Here is a 16,378-nt window from a genome sequence, read left to right on the forward strand (position 1 = left end):
CCTGTTTTCACTAGTATATGATAAATTTATAAACACTAACCATTTCTACTAGACATATAGTACTTCTCAGTAAATTTTAAATAACTTGTATTAAAAATCACATACTATAATTTGGTTGAGTTTCTTTTTAAGTTTATTTTGAGAGACAGAGAAAAAGCATGTGTGTGCATGCACACATGTCAGTAGGGAGAGGGGCAGTGAGGCAAAGAGAATCCCAAGCAGGCTCCATGCTGTCAGCACAGAGCCCAATGCAGGGCTTGAACTCACAAACCTTGAGATCATGACCTAAGCCAAAATCAAGAGTCAGATGTTTAACAAAATGAGCCACCCAGGCGCCTCCAGTTTGGTTGAAATTTAAAAACAAAAATATTATCTCCCAAATCTAACTTATGTGTAATTTTTCTAAATATGTCTTTGGAGGCCATAATATAAATTAGAAAATATTTACAACTGAATAATAAAATTAAGTAATCAAGTCACAGGATACAAAATTAATACCCAGAAATTGGTTGTTTCTACATACTAGTAACACAGTAGCAGAAAGAGAAATTAAGAAAACAATCCCATTTACAATGGTACCAAAAAGAATAAAAGACGCAGGAATAAACTTAACCAAGGAGGTGAAAGACCTGTACTCTGAAAACCATAAAACACTTATGAAAGAAATTGAAGATGACACAAACAAATGGAAAGGCATCCCATGCTCATGGATTAGAAGCACTAATATTGTCAGAATGTCCATACTATCCAAAGCTATCTATAGATTCAATATAATACCAACAGCATTTTTCACAGAACTAGAACAAATAATTATAAAATTTATATGGAACTATAAAATTTATATGGAATCTATATGGAACCACAAAAGACCCAAATACCCAAAATAATCTTGAGAGAAAAGAAAAAAGCTAGAGGTATCACAATTCCAGATTTCAAGATGTACTACAAAGCTGCAGTAATCAAAACAGTACAGACACGAAAATAGACACATAGCTCAATGGAACATGATAGAGAGTCCAGAAACAAACCCAGGCTTCAATGGTCAGTTAATCTATGACAAAGGAGGAAAGAACATACAATGAGAAAAGGACAGTGTCCTCAATAAATGGTGCTGGGAAAACTGGACAGCCACACGCAAAAGAATGAATCTGGATCACTTTCTAATTTTTTTTAAATTTTTTTAACATTTTATTTCTTTTTGAGACAGGGAGAGACAGAGCATGAACAGGGGAGGGTCAGAGAGAGGGAGACACAGAATCTGAAACAGGCTCCAGGCTCTGAGCTGGCAGCACAGAGCCCGACGCGGGGCTTGAACTCACAGACCGTGAGATCATGACCTGAGCCGAAGTTGGCCGCTTAACCGACTGAGCCACCCAGGTGCCCTGGATCACTTTCTAACACCATAAACAAAAAGAAACTCAAAATGAATTAAAAACCTAAATGTGAGACCTGAAACCATAAAAAATTCCTAGAAGACAGCATAGGCAGTAATTTCTTTGACATCAGCCATAGCAACATTTTTCTAGATATGTCTCCTCAAGTGAGGTTAACAAAAGCAAAATTAAACTACTGGGACTACAGCAAAAAAAAAAAAAAAAAGAAAAGAAAAAAAAAAAAAAAGCTTCTGCACAGCAAAGGAAACAATCAACAAAACTAAAAGGCAACTACTAAATGGGAGAAGATGTTTGTAAATATCTTCTGATAAGGGGTTAGTATCCAAAACATATAAAGAACGTGTACAACTCAACACCAAAAAGCAAATAATCTGATTTAAAATGGGCACAGGGCCTGAATAGGCAGTTTTTAAAAGAAGACATCCAGATGGCCAACAGACACACAAAAAAATGCTCAACATCACCAATCATCAAGGAAATGCAAATCAACATCACAATGAGATATCACCTCCTACCTGTCAGACTAGCTAGAGTAAAAAAGACAGGAAATAAGAAGCATTTGTGAGGGTGTGGAGAAAAAGGAACTCTGGTGCACAGTTGTTGGGAATGTAAATTGCTACAGCCACTGGGGAAAACAGTGTGGAGATTCTTTAAAAAATTATCAATAAAATTACCATATGATTCAGTAATTCCACTACTGAGTATTTGCCCAAAGGAAATGAGAAGATACATTCACCCCAGTTTATTGCAGCATTATTTACATCAGCCACAATATGGAAGCAGCCCAAGTGTCCATCAACAGACGCTTGGATAAAGAAGATGTGGTGTATACGTACAGTGGAATATTACTCAACCACCCAAAAGAATGCGGTGCTGCTATGTGCTACAACTTGGACGGACCTCCAGGGTATTATGCTACGTGAAATAAGGCAGACAGAGACAGACAAAGGCCATATATGATTTCATTTATGTGTAGCATCTAAAAACAAATGAATAAACAAAGATACAAACAAAAAGAATCAGAGCTATAAATACAGAGAACGAACTGACTCAGGTTGTCAGAGAGGAGAGGAATAAGGGATGGGCAAAACGGGTGAAGGAGAGTGATAGATACCGGCTTCCACTTACGGAATGAATAAATCTCAAAAATAAAAGGTGCAGACAAGGAAATAACATTCAAGGGCATTGTAACAATGCCGTATGGTGACGGACGAGAGTTATGCTTGTAAGCACAGCATAAGGTATAAACTTGCTGAATCACTGTATCGCACACCTGAATCTACCGTGTGTGTCAACTATATTCAAATTAAAAAAATAATTGAAAAATAATTAACTAATCAAAATCTATGGAACATAGCTGAAGAAGTACTTAGATGAATATTCCTGATTAAGGATTTATAGAAGACTGAATATTAATGAGCTAACAGTCTAATTTAAGTTAGAAAAAGAACAGGGGAGTAAAACAAAAAAAAAAAATTGACTATTGAACAAGATAACAAAGCTATGATGCAGAGGATTCACAAAGCTAAAATCTATGTCTTCACAAAGACAAAAACTTGGCAAAACCCTGACAAAACTGGTTGAGGAAAAACAAATGCGTAAATATATAATATTAGAAAAGGAAAAGGGGATTACTTCTAAAACCAGCAGAGCTTTAGGTAAATTTGAATGAAAGGCTGAACAGAAACTGATTATTACAGATGGTTACGGATTCGGTCACCACAGCCATTCATTTTTACTTACCGCCAGCAGAAGACACATTTATTTGCACATGCCAAGCTTGGGGTAGTTTCCATGCAACGATGGCTTTCGATACCATAGAATGTATGTTTGTAGCAACCTCCTCTCCCTCGGAGCATCGACTGCAAAAGTAAAAAACAAATGATAATTTGAATAAAACCCTCAAGGCAAAGAAAACACCAAGGCATCATTTTTAAGAAAAAAAGGTGCATTTCATAACCATAAATGCCCCTACGGTATCCGCATGCTGCAGAAAATTAACATTATAGTGTTTTGATGGTGCTTTAAATTTTCTAAAACCCAATGAAATAAACCTATGATCCATTAACTCTGAAAGCCCTATAGAGAAGATGGCACTGATGCTTTCATTTTCAAATCCATTCAACCGCCTCAGATAGTATTAGTACAATAATATGTAATACCAAGGGATAGATAAGACAGGCTCCTAGAGGGGAGTAGCACTCCTAAGAAAGAGTATCTCTGCTTTGAGAAAGGGAGAGTGAGTAAGGGGATGCGTCCTAGAGCATATTCTATGTCAACTGAATGGTGGAACTTGAACATACTGAAACTGCTGAGGGGACAAGTGGCATGTGTGTTAAGAGACAGATTTTCCCCCCAAAAAGGACACGATTTAATATGTGAGTGGTAAAACTGCGGTGAGTCTAGTAAGAATAAATAATTTGAAGAAATACTGTAAGATAAACTTAGAGTTGGAGTCACAAGATATTATCAAGCTTTTTCAGATGTCATCAGAAAAATCCATCTAGAAACTCTGCAAGATAGGCCTGATTTCGGTAAAAGTGAAACCTGGGAGGAGGCTACGCAAAAAAGATCATGGTGAGTTGGCTCATATTATTGGAGGAAAGGGGAAGAGTGCTAAGGAGGTACAATCAAAGGTATTCTCCGTTAGAGAGGCAAAGTCATCCAGGCAAAATGAAGTCATCCAAGATAATGGAGATGTTGCCTCATCTCAACTGTGACTGAAATATGATGGAATTAACAACAGGAAAAATGAGGAGACACAAGGAGCCCATATGTGTGCGTGTGCATGTGTGTATGTGTGCGTATACGCTATACATCAGCGTGCTCTAACGTTATAATGCTATCCACAATGAAAGAAAGTTATTAAAAAAATCTACCAGCTTGATTATTATGTTGGTTAATCACAAAGTCTTTTATTTTATTTTTTCCTGATAGAAAAGCATACTCCAGTCCATCACGTTTGGTACTTGGATTAGGAAAACTAAGGAGCAAAGGAAAAATATTGTTCAAGATAACTACGAATTCTCTTCCAAGTTGCCAATAAAATATCCAGAAGGCAAACAAAACATTCAGATCTTGCAAACAGCACTGAAAACTAAAAATAAAAGCCCACTAAATGCCAAAATCACAGCATAATTACCACTAAATATCAGGCCAATGGGAAAACAAGGTTGAAGACCTGCACATTTCATTATTTACTGAAAGGTTAATATACCTGAAGCATGCCGTGTGTTGAATGTACAATAATGAACATTCACAGAGCCCCAACCATGATCTAGTTTGAGGCGGAAATGGCAAGTAAACAGGCAAAACGTGCAATACTATTATGCTAGGGTGGTTGAATCAATCAAGATTCTTTTGCAAGCAACAGAAACGGACTCTGGCTAAAGAAAAGGGATTTGTTAAAAGGACCCCACAGATCACAGAATCTTTAGAAAGGCGGGAACGAAGGACGGCTGGCCACAGGACCACCCCTCGATCCCTCAGAAGCCATCTACTGTAGACGCCACCGCTCTGTGGCTACCATCACCACGACCACCCCTGAAATGGAGATGCCTCTGCCACGAGCTCAAGAATGAACCCTCCGTGTCCCAGCCCTTCTGTCTCTCACTCCACACTCAAAGTCTTGGGCAAAGAGAATGACCGGCCTTGATGATACTGTTATACCCACGCTGCCAGCACATGGTACCAGCAAACAGTATCTCTCCTCCTTAACTTCTGAAGCAGGCAATGGGCCCCTGCCCTAAACAAAGCTAATTCAAAAGGGAATTCCCCAAACATGAAAAGACCCAGATGCCGGGCAGGGCAAGCAGAGAAAAGACAAATGTCCAGTAAGGTATTACGAGAGCCTGAGAGACGGATGACTGACCCAGCCAGCCTCACCGGACAAGTGACAACTTCCCAGAGGTGTGATGTCCAAACAGCACTGAAGTACTGATGAAAGGATAAAAGGATAAGAGAGACAGAGTCATGTGAGAAGAGGGATGACACGTTTCTCTTTTAAAAACGCTTTTTTTCTGGGGCACCTGGGTGGCTCAGTTAGTTGAGCATCCGACTCGGGGTTTGGGCTCAGGTCATGATCTCCCAACTGAGTTCAAGCCCCGCATTGATTCTCTATCTCCCTCTCTCTCTCTGCCCTCCACCACTCACGCTGTCTCTCTGAAAATAAATAAACTTAAAATTTTAAAACTGTTTTTTTTTTCTAAAAGTTGTATAGTTTTACTTTATTTACTGTAGTTCATGACCCACGTTCAGTTAATTTTTATGTAAGATGTGAAGTTTAAAAGCAACGTGTGTATGTGTGCAGGTACTTCGGGTGTGTGCATTTTGGTGGTGGTTTTCTGCCTGTGGATGCCTAATTATCCCAACATTTGTTGAAAAGGTTATCCTTCCTCCAAGGAATTGCTTTTGCACCTTTGTAAAAAGTCATTTAGGCATGTTTGTGGGTTTCTTTCTGGGATCTCTAACCTGTTCTGTCGATCTGTGGGTCTGATACGATAAGCTATAATATCAGGATGTAGGATTCCTCCCATTTTCTTCTTCTTCCTCAACACTGTTTAGGCTCTTCTGTTTCTACAAAAACCTTACTGGGATTTTAATAGGAATTACATTAAACCTATAGATCAATTTGGGGAAAACTGACATTTTGCTGTACTGAGTCCTCTAATGAAACAACATTTATTTAGATTTACATTTAGATTTTTATTTACATTTACACTTAGATTTTCATTGATTTCTGATTTGATATCTTGCCTCATTTCTTTTTTTAATTTTTTTTTTTTTTTTCAACGTTTTTTATTTATTTTTGGGACAGAGAGAGACAGAGCATGAACGGGGGAGGGGCAGAGAGAGAGGGAGACACAGAATCGGAAACAGGCTCCAGGCTCCGAGCCATCAGCCCAGAGCCTGACGCGGGGCTCGAACTCACGGACCGCGAGATCGTGACCTGGCTGAAGTCGGACGCTTAACCGACTGCGCCACCCAGGCGCCCCTCTTGCCTCATTTCTAATGTAAGCATTTACTGCTGTAAATTTCCCTATGAGCACTGCTTGAGCTACAACCCACGTAGTTTGTTTTGTTTTTATTACCATTCAGCTGTATGTTTTGGGTTTTTTTTTCCTTTTCTTTTGAGACTTCTTCTTTGACCCAGGGCTTATTTAGAAATGTATTGCTTAAACTCAAAAAACAACAGAGGTTAGAGAGGATGCAGAGAAAGGGGAACACTTTTACACTGTTGGTGGGAATGCAAACTGGCACAGCCACTCTGGAAAACAGTATGAAGGTTCCCCAAAATATTAATAGGCCATCTCTATCAAAATAACACCAGCATTCTTCACAGAGCTAGAACAAACAATCCTCAAATTTGTATGGAACCAGAAAAGACTCCAAATACCAAAAGGAATCCTGAAAAAGAAAACCAAAGCTGGACGCATCACAATCCCAGACTTCAAGCTGTATTACAAAGCTGTAATCAAGAGAGTATGGTACTGGCACAAAAACAGACACTCAGATCAATGGAACAGAATAGAGAACTCAGAAATGGACCCACAAACACATGGCCAACTAATCTTTGACAAAGCGGGAAAGAATATCTAATGGGATAAAGACAGTCTCCTCAGCAAATAGTGCTGGGAAAACTGGACAGCAAAGTGCAGAAAAATGAACCTGGACCACTTTCTTACACCATACACAAAAATAAACTCAAAATAAGATGGGAAGCCATCAAAATCCTCGAGGAGAAAGCAGGCAAAAACCACTTTGACCTCAGCCACAGCAACTTCTTACTCAACACGTCTCTGGAGGCAAGGGAAACAAAAGCAAAAATGAACTATTTGGGACCTCATCAAAATAAAAACCTTCTGCACACCAAAGGAAACAATCAGCAAAACTAAAAGGCAACCAATGGAATGGGAGAAGATATTTGCAAATGACATATCAGATAAAGGTTTAGTATCCAAAATCTATAGAGAACTTATAAAACTCAACACCCAAAAATCAAATAATCCAGTGAAGAAATGGGCAAAACACATGAATAGACACTTCTCCAAAGAAGACATCCAGATGGCCAACTGACACATGAAAAAACGCTCCACATCGCTCATCATCAGGGAAATACAAATCAAAACCACAGTGAGATGCAACCTCACACCTGTCAGCATGGCTAACATTAACAACTCAGGCAACAACAGATGTTGGCAAGGATGCGGAGAAAGAGGATCTCTCTTGCATTGCTGGTGGGAATGCAAGCTGGTGCAGGCACTCTAGAAAACAGTATGGAGGTTCCTTAAAAAATTAAAAATAGAACTACGACCCAGCAATTGCACTACTGGGTATCTATTGAAGGGATACAGGTGTGCTGTTTCGAAGGGGCACATGCACCCCAATGTTTATAGCAGCGCTATCGACAATAGCCAAAGTATGGAAAGAGCCCAAACATCCATCAACGAGTGAATGGATAAAGAAGATGTGGTATATTGGGGCGCCTGGGTGGCGCAGTCGGTTAAGCGTCCGACTTCAGCCAGGTCACGATCTCGCAGTCCGTGAGTTCGAGCCCCGTGTCAGGCTCTGGCCTGATGGCTCGGAGCCTGGAGCCTGTTTCCGATTCTGTGTCTCCCTCTCTCTCTGCCCCTCCCCCGTTCATGCTCTGTCTCTCTCTGTCCCAAAAATAAATAAAAAACGTTGAAAAAAAATTAAAAAAAAAAAAAAAGAAGATGTGGTATAGATATACAATGGAGTATTACTCGGAAATCAAAAAGAATGAAATTTTGCCATTTGCAACTACTTGGATAGAACTAGAGGGTGTTAAAAAACTAGTCAGAGAAAGATAAATATCATATGACTTCACTCATATGAGGAATCTAAGATACTAAATAGATGAACATAAGGGAAAGGAACCAAAAATAATATAAAAACAGGGTGGCAGACAAAACATATGAGACTCTTAAATATAGAGATCAAACAGAGGGTTGCTGGAGGGGTTGTCGGGGGGGATGGGCTAAATGGGTAAGCAGCATTAAGGAATCTACCCCTGGAATCATTGTTGCACTATATAGGCTAACTTGGATGTAAATTTAAAAAATAAATTAATTTTAAAAAATAATAGAACTACCTACAACCCAGCAATTGCATTACTAGGTATTTACCCAAAGGATACAAAAAAGCTGATTCGAAGGGGCACATGCATCCCAATGTTTATAGCAGCATTATCAACAACCAAATTATGGAAAGAGCCCAAATGTCCACCAACTGATGAATGGATAAAGAAGATGTGGTGTATATACACAATGTAATATTACAGAAATCTTGCCATTTAGAACAACATGGATGGAACTAGAGTGTATTATCCTAAACAAAATAAGTCAGAGAAAGACAAATATTGTATGATTTCACTCATATGTCGAATTTAAGAAACAAAACAGATGAACACAGTGGAAGGGAGGAAAAATAAGATAAAAACAGAGAGGGAGACAAACCATAAGGAACTCTTAAATACAGAGAACTGAGAATTGCTGGAGAGGAGGTGGGTAGAGGGAATGGGTTAAATGGGTCATTGCTATTAAGGAGGACACTTGTTGGGATGAGCAGTGGGTATTATATGTAAATGATGAATCACTAAATTCTACTCCTGAAACCAATATTATTAGAAAGAAAGAAAGAAAGATGAGAAGGAAGGAAGGAAGGAAGGAAGGAAGGGAGTTAGTTTAATTTCTATATAGTTAGAGATTTACCTTTCGATTCTATTAACTTCTAGCTTGCCCATTATGGTCAGGGAACAACTATATGATTTCAATTGTTGTAAACTCGCTGAGATTGTTCAATGGCCTAGAACATGGTCTGTCCCGGTCAATGTTCCAAAGGCACTTGAAAAAACATGTATTCTGCTGTTGCTGCATGGTATATTCTTTATCTGTCAATTAGATCCTATTAATCAACTATGTTGCTCAGATTTTCTAGAACCTTGTGATTTTTAGTCAAGTAGTTCCAGCAGAGGTTGAGAGGGGGTTTCAGAGCCCCCAACAAGAACTGTGAAGTTGTATTTTTATAAATTTCTCCATTCAACTAGGTCAGTTTTGAGCCTCCAAATGTTTGGTATATACTCACTTAGTATGGATTATCATTTAATCATTATGAAATGTCATTCTCTGTCTCTAGAGAAAGTGTCTTTGCTCTGAGATCAACTTAATCTGATATTTACACAGGCAAACCTGCTTTTTGGATTACTGTCAGCATGGTATATGGCTTTCTATCATTTTACTCAACCCACCCATGTCACTAAATTTGAAGGGAGCTTCTCACAGACATCATATCTTGGAGTCCTGTTTTTTTTTACAGGACTATTTTGCCAATAGCTATCACTTGATTGGTACACTTAGAATTGTATTTGAAGCAATTACTGATACACTAGCCCTTAAGTTTGCTATTTTATTATGCTTCCTGCTTGTTTCCTCTCATTCTCATACCTGTTACTCTTTCTTGATTTCCTGCAGGATACTTAAACGTGTTTTGGGATTACATCTTAATTTATCTTGTTTTTTGGTGTATCCTTTTGTAAATATTTGTAGTTGTTTGTAGCTCTTTGTATAGTGTTTGCAGTGGTTATTCTGAGTGTTACATACATATACGTGACACGTATATACTGTATGTGTGGTATATTTACACATATACATGACTTATTATAGTCTGCTGGTATTAACATTTTATACCTCAAGTGAAGTAAGGAAGGAAACATCACTTCCATTCAAGTCCCTTTAACTTTCCCTTTTTTATTTTTTTTAATTTTCTTAATGTTTATTTATTTTTGAGAGAGAGAGACAGAGTGCGAGCAGGGGTGGGTCAGAGAGAGAAGGAGACACAGAATCCGAAGCAGGCTCCGGGCTCTGAGCTGTCAGCAGAGCTGACATGAACTGAGAATCATGACTTGAGCTGAAGTCAGAGGCTTAACTGACTGAGCCACCCAGGCACCCCTAACTTTCCCTCTTTTAAATTAAATGTTTTTGCCCTGAGTATTACATGGTATCTTAATTTTTGTTTCAATCATCAAATACAATTTATAAGAATCATGAGAAAAATTATCATCTGCTGCATGGACCCATATTTCTGATCTTCCCATCATTCTTTCTGACTTCCTGCTGCTCTAATAATCTTTCTTCTATCATTTCAGTAGATTAGAAGAACTTCGTTTAGTCAGTTTTTAAGGGCAGATCAGCCAACAACAAATTCTTTGTTCTCTTGCATGCATGTCTGTACTTAATCTTCATTCTGGAAGGACAGCGTGGCCAGATACAGAATTAATGGTCGCCAGCTCTTTTCTTACAACATTTGAAAACCGTACCGCCTCCCTCTGGCCTCCATGAATTCAGATGAGAAATCTGGTGTCAAATTAACATTACTACATCATTTATCTCTAGCATCTGTCACGATTTTTTCTTTTTTACTTTTCAGATCCATTAATTCTAAGAGGTCTTGGTGTGGATTCCTTTCGTTTTATCCCACTTGGGGTTTGCGCTCTTTGTTGTTCAGAGGGGGTAAATTCTATTGACCTATCTGTTTACAGATCATTCTGTTGATCTGGTGAGGCCACTGATGCCATCTATCCTCTGTCATCTCCACTCTACTACTGAGCCCATTTGGTTTTTTATTTGTTACTGTGTTTTTCAATTTTAAAATTCCCCCTTGGTTCTTTTTATAATTTCCATTTCTTTGCTGGGATTTTTTATTTTTCATTTGTTTCCAGAGAATTTGTAACTGACTGCTGAAGCATCTGTATGACAGCTGCTTTAAAATCCTTGTCAGATTATTCCATCATCTGATTCATCTGGTGTTGGTATCAGCTCATTATCTTTTCTCGTTCAAGTTGTGATTTCCTTGGTTCTTGGTATGACAGGTGATTTTTATTGCATTCTAGACATTCTGTCTACTATGTCAGGGGACCCTAGATCCTATTTAATTACTTTATTTCAGGAGGCAGTCACTTGAGCATACAGGTCTTTTGTGTGCTGTGGTTCCAATGTCAAAGTTTAATTTTCCAAACCTTTGCCGTGTAACTTTGCTTGGGATCCCACTCACTGATCTCTGCTGTTACCATCTGCAGAGGTAGAAGGGGTTCCTCTAGGATGGCTCGCTGAGAGGTCTCGAAGGAGTGAGGAGGCCAGGTGTCGTGTCAGCTGGCTTCCCAGGGTAGGCTACTCATGCAGCAAAGTTCCTCCGTGATTGCCCCTGACAACCCCAGTAATTGAGTGGGAGAGGGAATCTTAGGCTCACAGGGACAAAGAGGCTTCCCCAGCTAGACCACTTCCCCACTGATGCCACTTGCCAGGGCCACCCAGCCACCATGTTCTCTCTCCATTGGGAAAGGAAGCCTCAGGCCCTGCAGGGATGGAAAGCATTTCACAAGTCAGGTCACTTGTTGGAAAAGTAGGTGGTGGGAAGGGATCTCTCTCTTTCCACTTTCACTTGGCCACCCTCGTATCTCTTAACAGGAAAGCAGAATTTCAGGTCCAACAGGAATGGAGACCACTTGTGCTAGCCACTTCCTGTTAGTGGGGCTCCCAGCTGATCTCCTTGGCAGTGGTACTGGGCCTGCCCAATCCTGTTGGAGGGACTCTTGTTCCATACTGGGAATAAATGAGCCTCCTTAGGTGGTTTTCTGTTGCAAGATTAAGGATTAGGAAACATGGGGTTTGAGTTGCGCTCAGAGATGGGAGATGTAAAACATCCTGCTGCTGTACTGCTCCTCCACTCCTGGGATCTCGAACCAGGCAGCCTTCCTCTTACCACCTTTCAAAGTTCTCATCTGGTTGCCTTTGTGTTTCCCAGGGTTCCAGGGTTGCGCACAGCAGGAAGGAACAGGGAGAAAGGGTTTCTGCCCTCTTGTCCAGACCACAAATCCTCAGACATTACATTTTGAAAGGAAGTACTCTCACATCCGAAAACTAGTAAATAAGCAGGCTGGAAAGGGAACAAGATCTGAGAGTAACACATACTTAGAATTAAATCTACGTGATGGATCTGGGTGGAAATTATAGATAGCCTCAGATTCATTAATCCATGAATTCTTGGCGTCAAACGGCAAATGAGAGCCTGAGAAAATACAACGGCACCCAGCAGCCACACTGAATGAATGCAGGACACTATCAGCAGGCAGGCTCTGTGCACGTCAATTTGGAGATGGGGGTGCAGGGAGAAGAATGGAGGTGGGATGCTGAGAGACAGATCTTCATGGGTCTCTCTCCCTCTGAATATCTTGCAAGCAGCACTAATTGCCTTCTAGACTATCTTTTCAAAAAGGTTTGTATAGTGAAGAGCCTTAGAAGATCTACTGTCTCTCTAGAGCAAACCACATATCTGTTTATTGTCCAGGATAATAAAGATGTGTCCCTCTATGGCAAAGGTCAGGCAGGAATATCATCAACTATAAAAGTTTCATTTTCCTTAAACTTGGGGTTCCTCTCCTATAACATACATAACACATGTTACCTGGCCCTTCTACAGCTGCTTCCCAGGAACTGGGGGCTCAGGAACCAGAGCAAATAATGATATTCTGGCTACAGCTATTATTATAATGTACCATCCATGCTTTCTGCCAGCATCCATGACACTCTAGCCGGCTAACCTGTTAGCTTGCAAGAAGGGTAAAATTTCAGACTCTAATTTGTGACAGAGAATGGAGAACTCAATGCAGACGTCAATAAACTACAGTCCACGGGACAAAAACATCCGTTTCTGTAAATAAAGTCTTGTCGGAACACTGTCACCCAAACTTGTATACTTACTGTCTATGGCTGCTTTTCTGCTACAATGGCAGAACCAAGAAGTCACAACACAGATCAGATGACCCACAAATGTTAAAAAGTCAGTACCTGGCCCTTCAAGGAAAACTCTGCTGGCCCCTGACTTAGATATTTCTTTCATTTTCTAGAACAAAATAAACTCCAAACGGATTAAACTGTTAAAAAAGTACTAATGGGAGAAGAATTGGGGGAAAGGTGGAGGGGCAGAGCTGGAATCAGTCCCCCGACCTGGACAACATCTGCACTGGCAGAATCTATCTGATGGAACTATTTCGGAACTCACTGCTGAAGGCTTGCAACTTCCAGGTAAAGGCTGGAACAGTTCATTTCAGCTCTTAGCACAGTAGGAGCTCCCCGGCCCCCACCCCCAGCCATTTGGCAGACAGCTGTGCATGTGTTCCTGGGGCAGCTTGCACATAGCTAGGACAGGCAAAAAGGACCCTGTCCTGCAAAATACTGGGGACCTGTGTTCTGACTACTAATTGCAGCTTCTGATCATGGAAGTACAGAGAGGTGTGCGGCCATCGTTGCTCCTCTCCCCATTTTTGCAGGGCCCTACCCCTCCAGCTCAAGTGACTGCCAGGAGATTGGAAGGACTGCTACCTATTTTGATCCCCCTTGACTTTTCGCTGTCACCCTTTCAGGAGCCAGATGTTAAAAAGTAGGATATTCAAAACAACTGAATATCACCTTCAGGGACAAATAGAAAGTTACTGTGCGTGCCCAAGGAAAGGCTCAGGAAACACACAGTTAACACATTAAGTTTACCCCTCAGCCTCATCCTTACAGAGACAGCATACAAAACTCAATAAAACAAAAACAACAACAAAAAACAGCAAACCCTGTACAAGGGGGAGAATCTGATTTCCAGAGTTACCACACGATGAGCTTCAAATGTCCACAACAAAGACACAGGAAGTATGTCCCATTCAAAGGGAAAAAAATAATTCAACAGAACCTATTCCTGAAAAATACTTTATGGCAGATACATTAGACAGACTTTAAAAACACTGTCCTAAAGATGCTCCAAGAACTACAGGAAGACGTGGAAAAAATCAACCAAACAACATATGAACAAAATGGAAATATCAGTAAAGAGCTAAGAAGCCTAAAAAGAAACCAAAAAGAAATTCTGAAAAGTATAATAATTGAAATGAAAAATTCACTAGAGAGACTCAAGGCAGATTTGAGCAGGCAGAAGAATCAGTGAACTTGGAGGTAAGAAGATGGAAATTACCAAGGCTGAGGAGCACAAAGAAAAGCGAAGAGAGCTCAAGGGATCTGTGGGACACATCAGGCAGAACAACACGCACTTCGCAAGTGCCCCAGGAGAAAAGAGCCGGAGGCAGTGAGAATATATGAAGAAATAGTAGCTGGAAACTTCCCAAATTTGATGACAGTCATAAATATAAACATCTGAGAAACTCAACAAACTCCAAGTAAGATGAACTCAAAGAGACCTACACCAAGACACATTATACTCAAAGTTTCCAAAGGGAAAGACAAAGAATCAACCTTGAAAGTGGCAAGAGAAAAGTGAATCATCACATACAAGGGAGCATTCATAAGATTATGGGCAGATTTCTCATCTGAAACTCGGGGGATCAGAAGGCAATGGACCAATACACTCAAAGTGCTAAAAGGAAAAAAACACTATCAACCAAGAATCCTATATCTGGCAAAACTGTCCTTCAGAAGTGAAGGAGAAATCAAGACATTTCCAGAGGAATAAAAGTTGAGGCAGTTCATGACCACTAGACCTGCCCCGATCATTTCTTGCTCAAGGGATTCCTGCGGGTGAAATGAAAGGACAGCAGGCAGGACCCCAAAGCCAGAGACATAAAGGTCTCAATAAAGGTAAATATAGGGGAATTGTGAAAGCTGGTGTTATTGTAACAATGGTTTGTAGCTTTTTTTTCCTACTTGATTTAAGAGACTAATATGTATAAAAAAAAATTATTAGTGTAAGGCTGGTATTACTGTAACTTTGGTTTATAATTCCAAATCTTGTTCTCTACATGATTTAGATGACTGCATTTAAAGGAGTTATTAGTTTACATTTCTGGGCTCACAATGTGTAAAGATGTAATTTTGTGGCACCAATAACTGAAAAGGGCGGAGACAGAGCTATAAAGGTGCAGTTTTTGTATGTTATTGAAGTTAAGCTACAATAAATTTAAATTAAAATGTTATAACTTTAAGATGTGAAATGTTATCCCCATGGTAACCACAAAGAAAACAGCTGCAGAATATACACAAAAGGAAATTAAGAAGGAATTTAAACATTTCACTACAAAAAAAATCACTAAAAAAGACAAAAAGTTAGGAAATGAGGGACAAAAATGCAGTAGGGCACACAGGAAAAAAAAAAAAAAGAGCACAACGACAGAAGTAAGCCCCCCTTATAGTAATTACTTTAAATTTAAATGGATTAAACTCTAATCAAAAGATGAGAGATTGGCAGAATGCATAAAAATACATGATCCAGGGGCACCTGAGTGGCTTGGTCGGTTAAGACTCTGACTAGTGGCTTCGGCTGAGGTCATGATCTCATGGTTCTTGAGTTCGAGCCCCGCATTGGGATTCTCCCTCTCCCTCCCCAGCTTGCTCAAAATGAACTTAAAAAAAAAAAAAAAAAAAAAAAAAAACTACACAATCCAACTCTGCTGTATACAAGAGACTCACTGTACATCCAAAGACACACACAAGTCAGAAGTTAAAGGATGGAAAGATATTCTGTGCAAACAGTAACCAAAGGAGAGCAGGAGTGGCTACACTCTCATCAGACAAAAAAGACTTCAAATCGAAAAAAGATTACATTGGGGCATCTGACTTCGGCTCAGGTCACGATCTCACAGCTCGTGGGTTCAAGCCCCACATCAGGCTCTGTCAGCACAGAGCCTGGACCCTGCTTCAGATTCTGTGTCTCCCTATCTCTGCCCCTCCTCCGCTCGTGCTCTGTGTGTGTCTCTCTCTCTCAAAAATAAATAAATATTTTAAAAAGTTAAAAAAAAAAATTACAAGGAACCAAAGACATTATATATTATAAAAGATTCAAAACAGCAAGATATAACAATTATAGACATTTATACACCAAATGACAGATCTTCAAAATATATGAAGCAGAAATGGATAGAGTTGGAGGGAGAAAAAGACAGCTCTACAATAACTGGTGGAGACTTCAATGAAGAG

General features: G+C 39.8%; 1 protein-coding gene across 2 annotated transcripts in view; it reads right to left on the bottom strand.

Annotated features, from left to right (window-relative positions):
- Positions 1-16,378, bottom strand: part of LOC132689408 (S-adenosyl-L-methionine-dependent tRNA 4-demethylwyosine synthase TYW1) — a 212,766-nt gene that overhangs the window by 135,220 nt on the left and 61,168 nt on the right. For both annotated transcript variants that reach the window (XM_078440106.1, XM_078440107.1), the window contains exon 10: positions 3,138-3,256. In XM_078440106.1, coding sequence (XP_078296232.1) covers positions 3,138-3,256 — 119 coding nt within the window. The remainder of the gene's footprint in view (positions 1-3,137; positions 3,257-16,378) is intronic.

This window comes from Panthera onca, chromosome E3 (genome assembly GCF_046562875.1).
Source record: "Panthera onca isolate mPanOnc1 chromosome E3, mPanOnc1 haplotype 2, whole genome shotgun sequence".
Lineage (NCBI taxonomy): Eukaryota > Metazoa > Chordata > Mammalia > Carnivora > Felidae > Panthera > Panthera onca.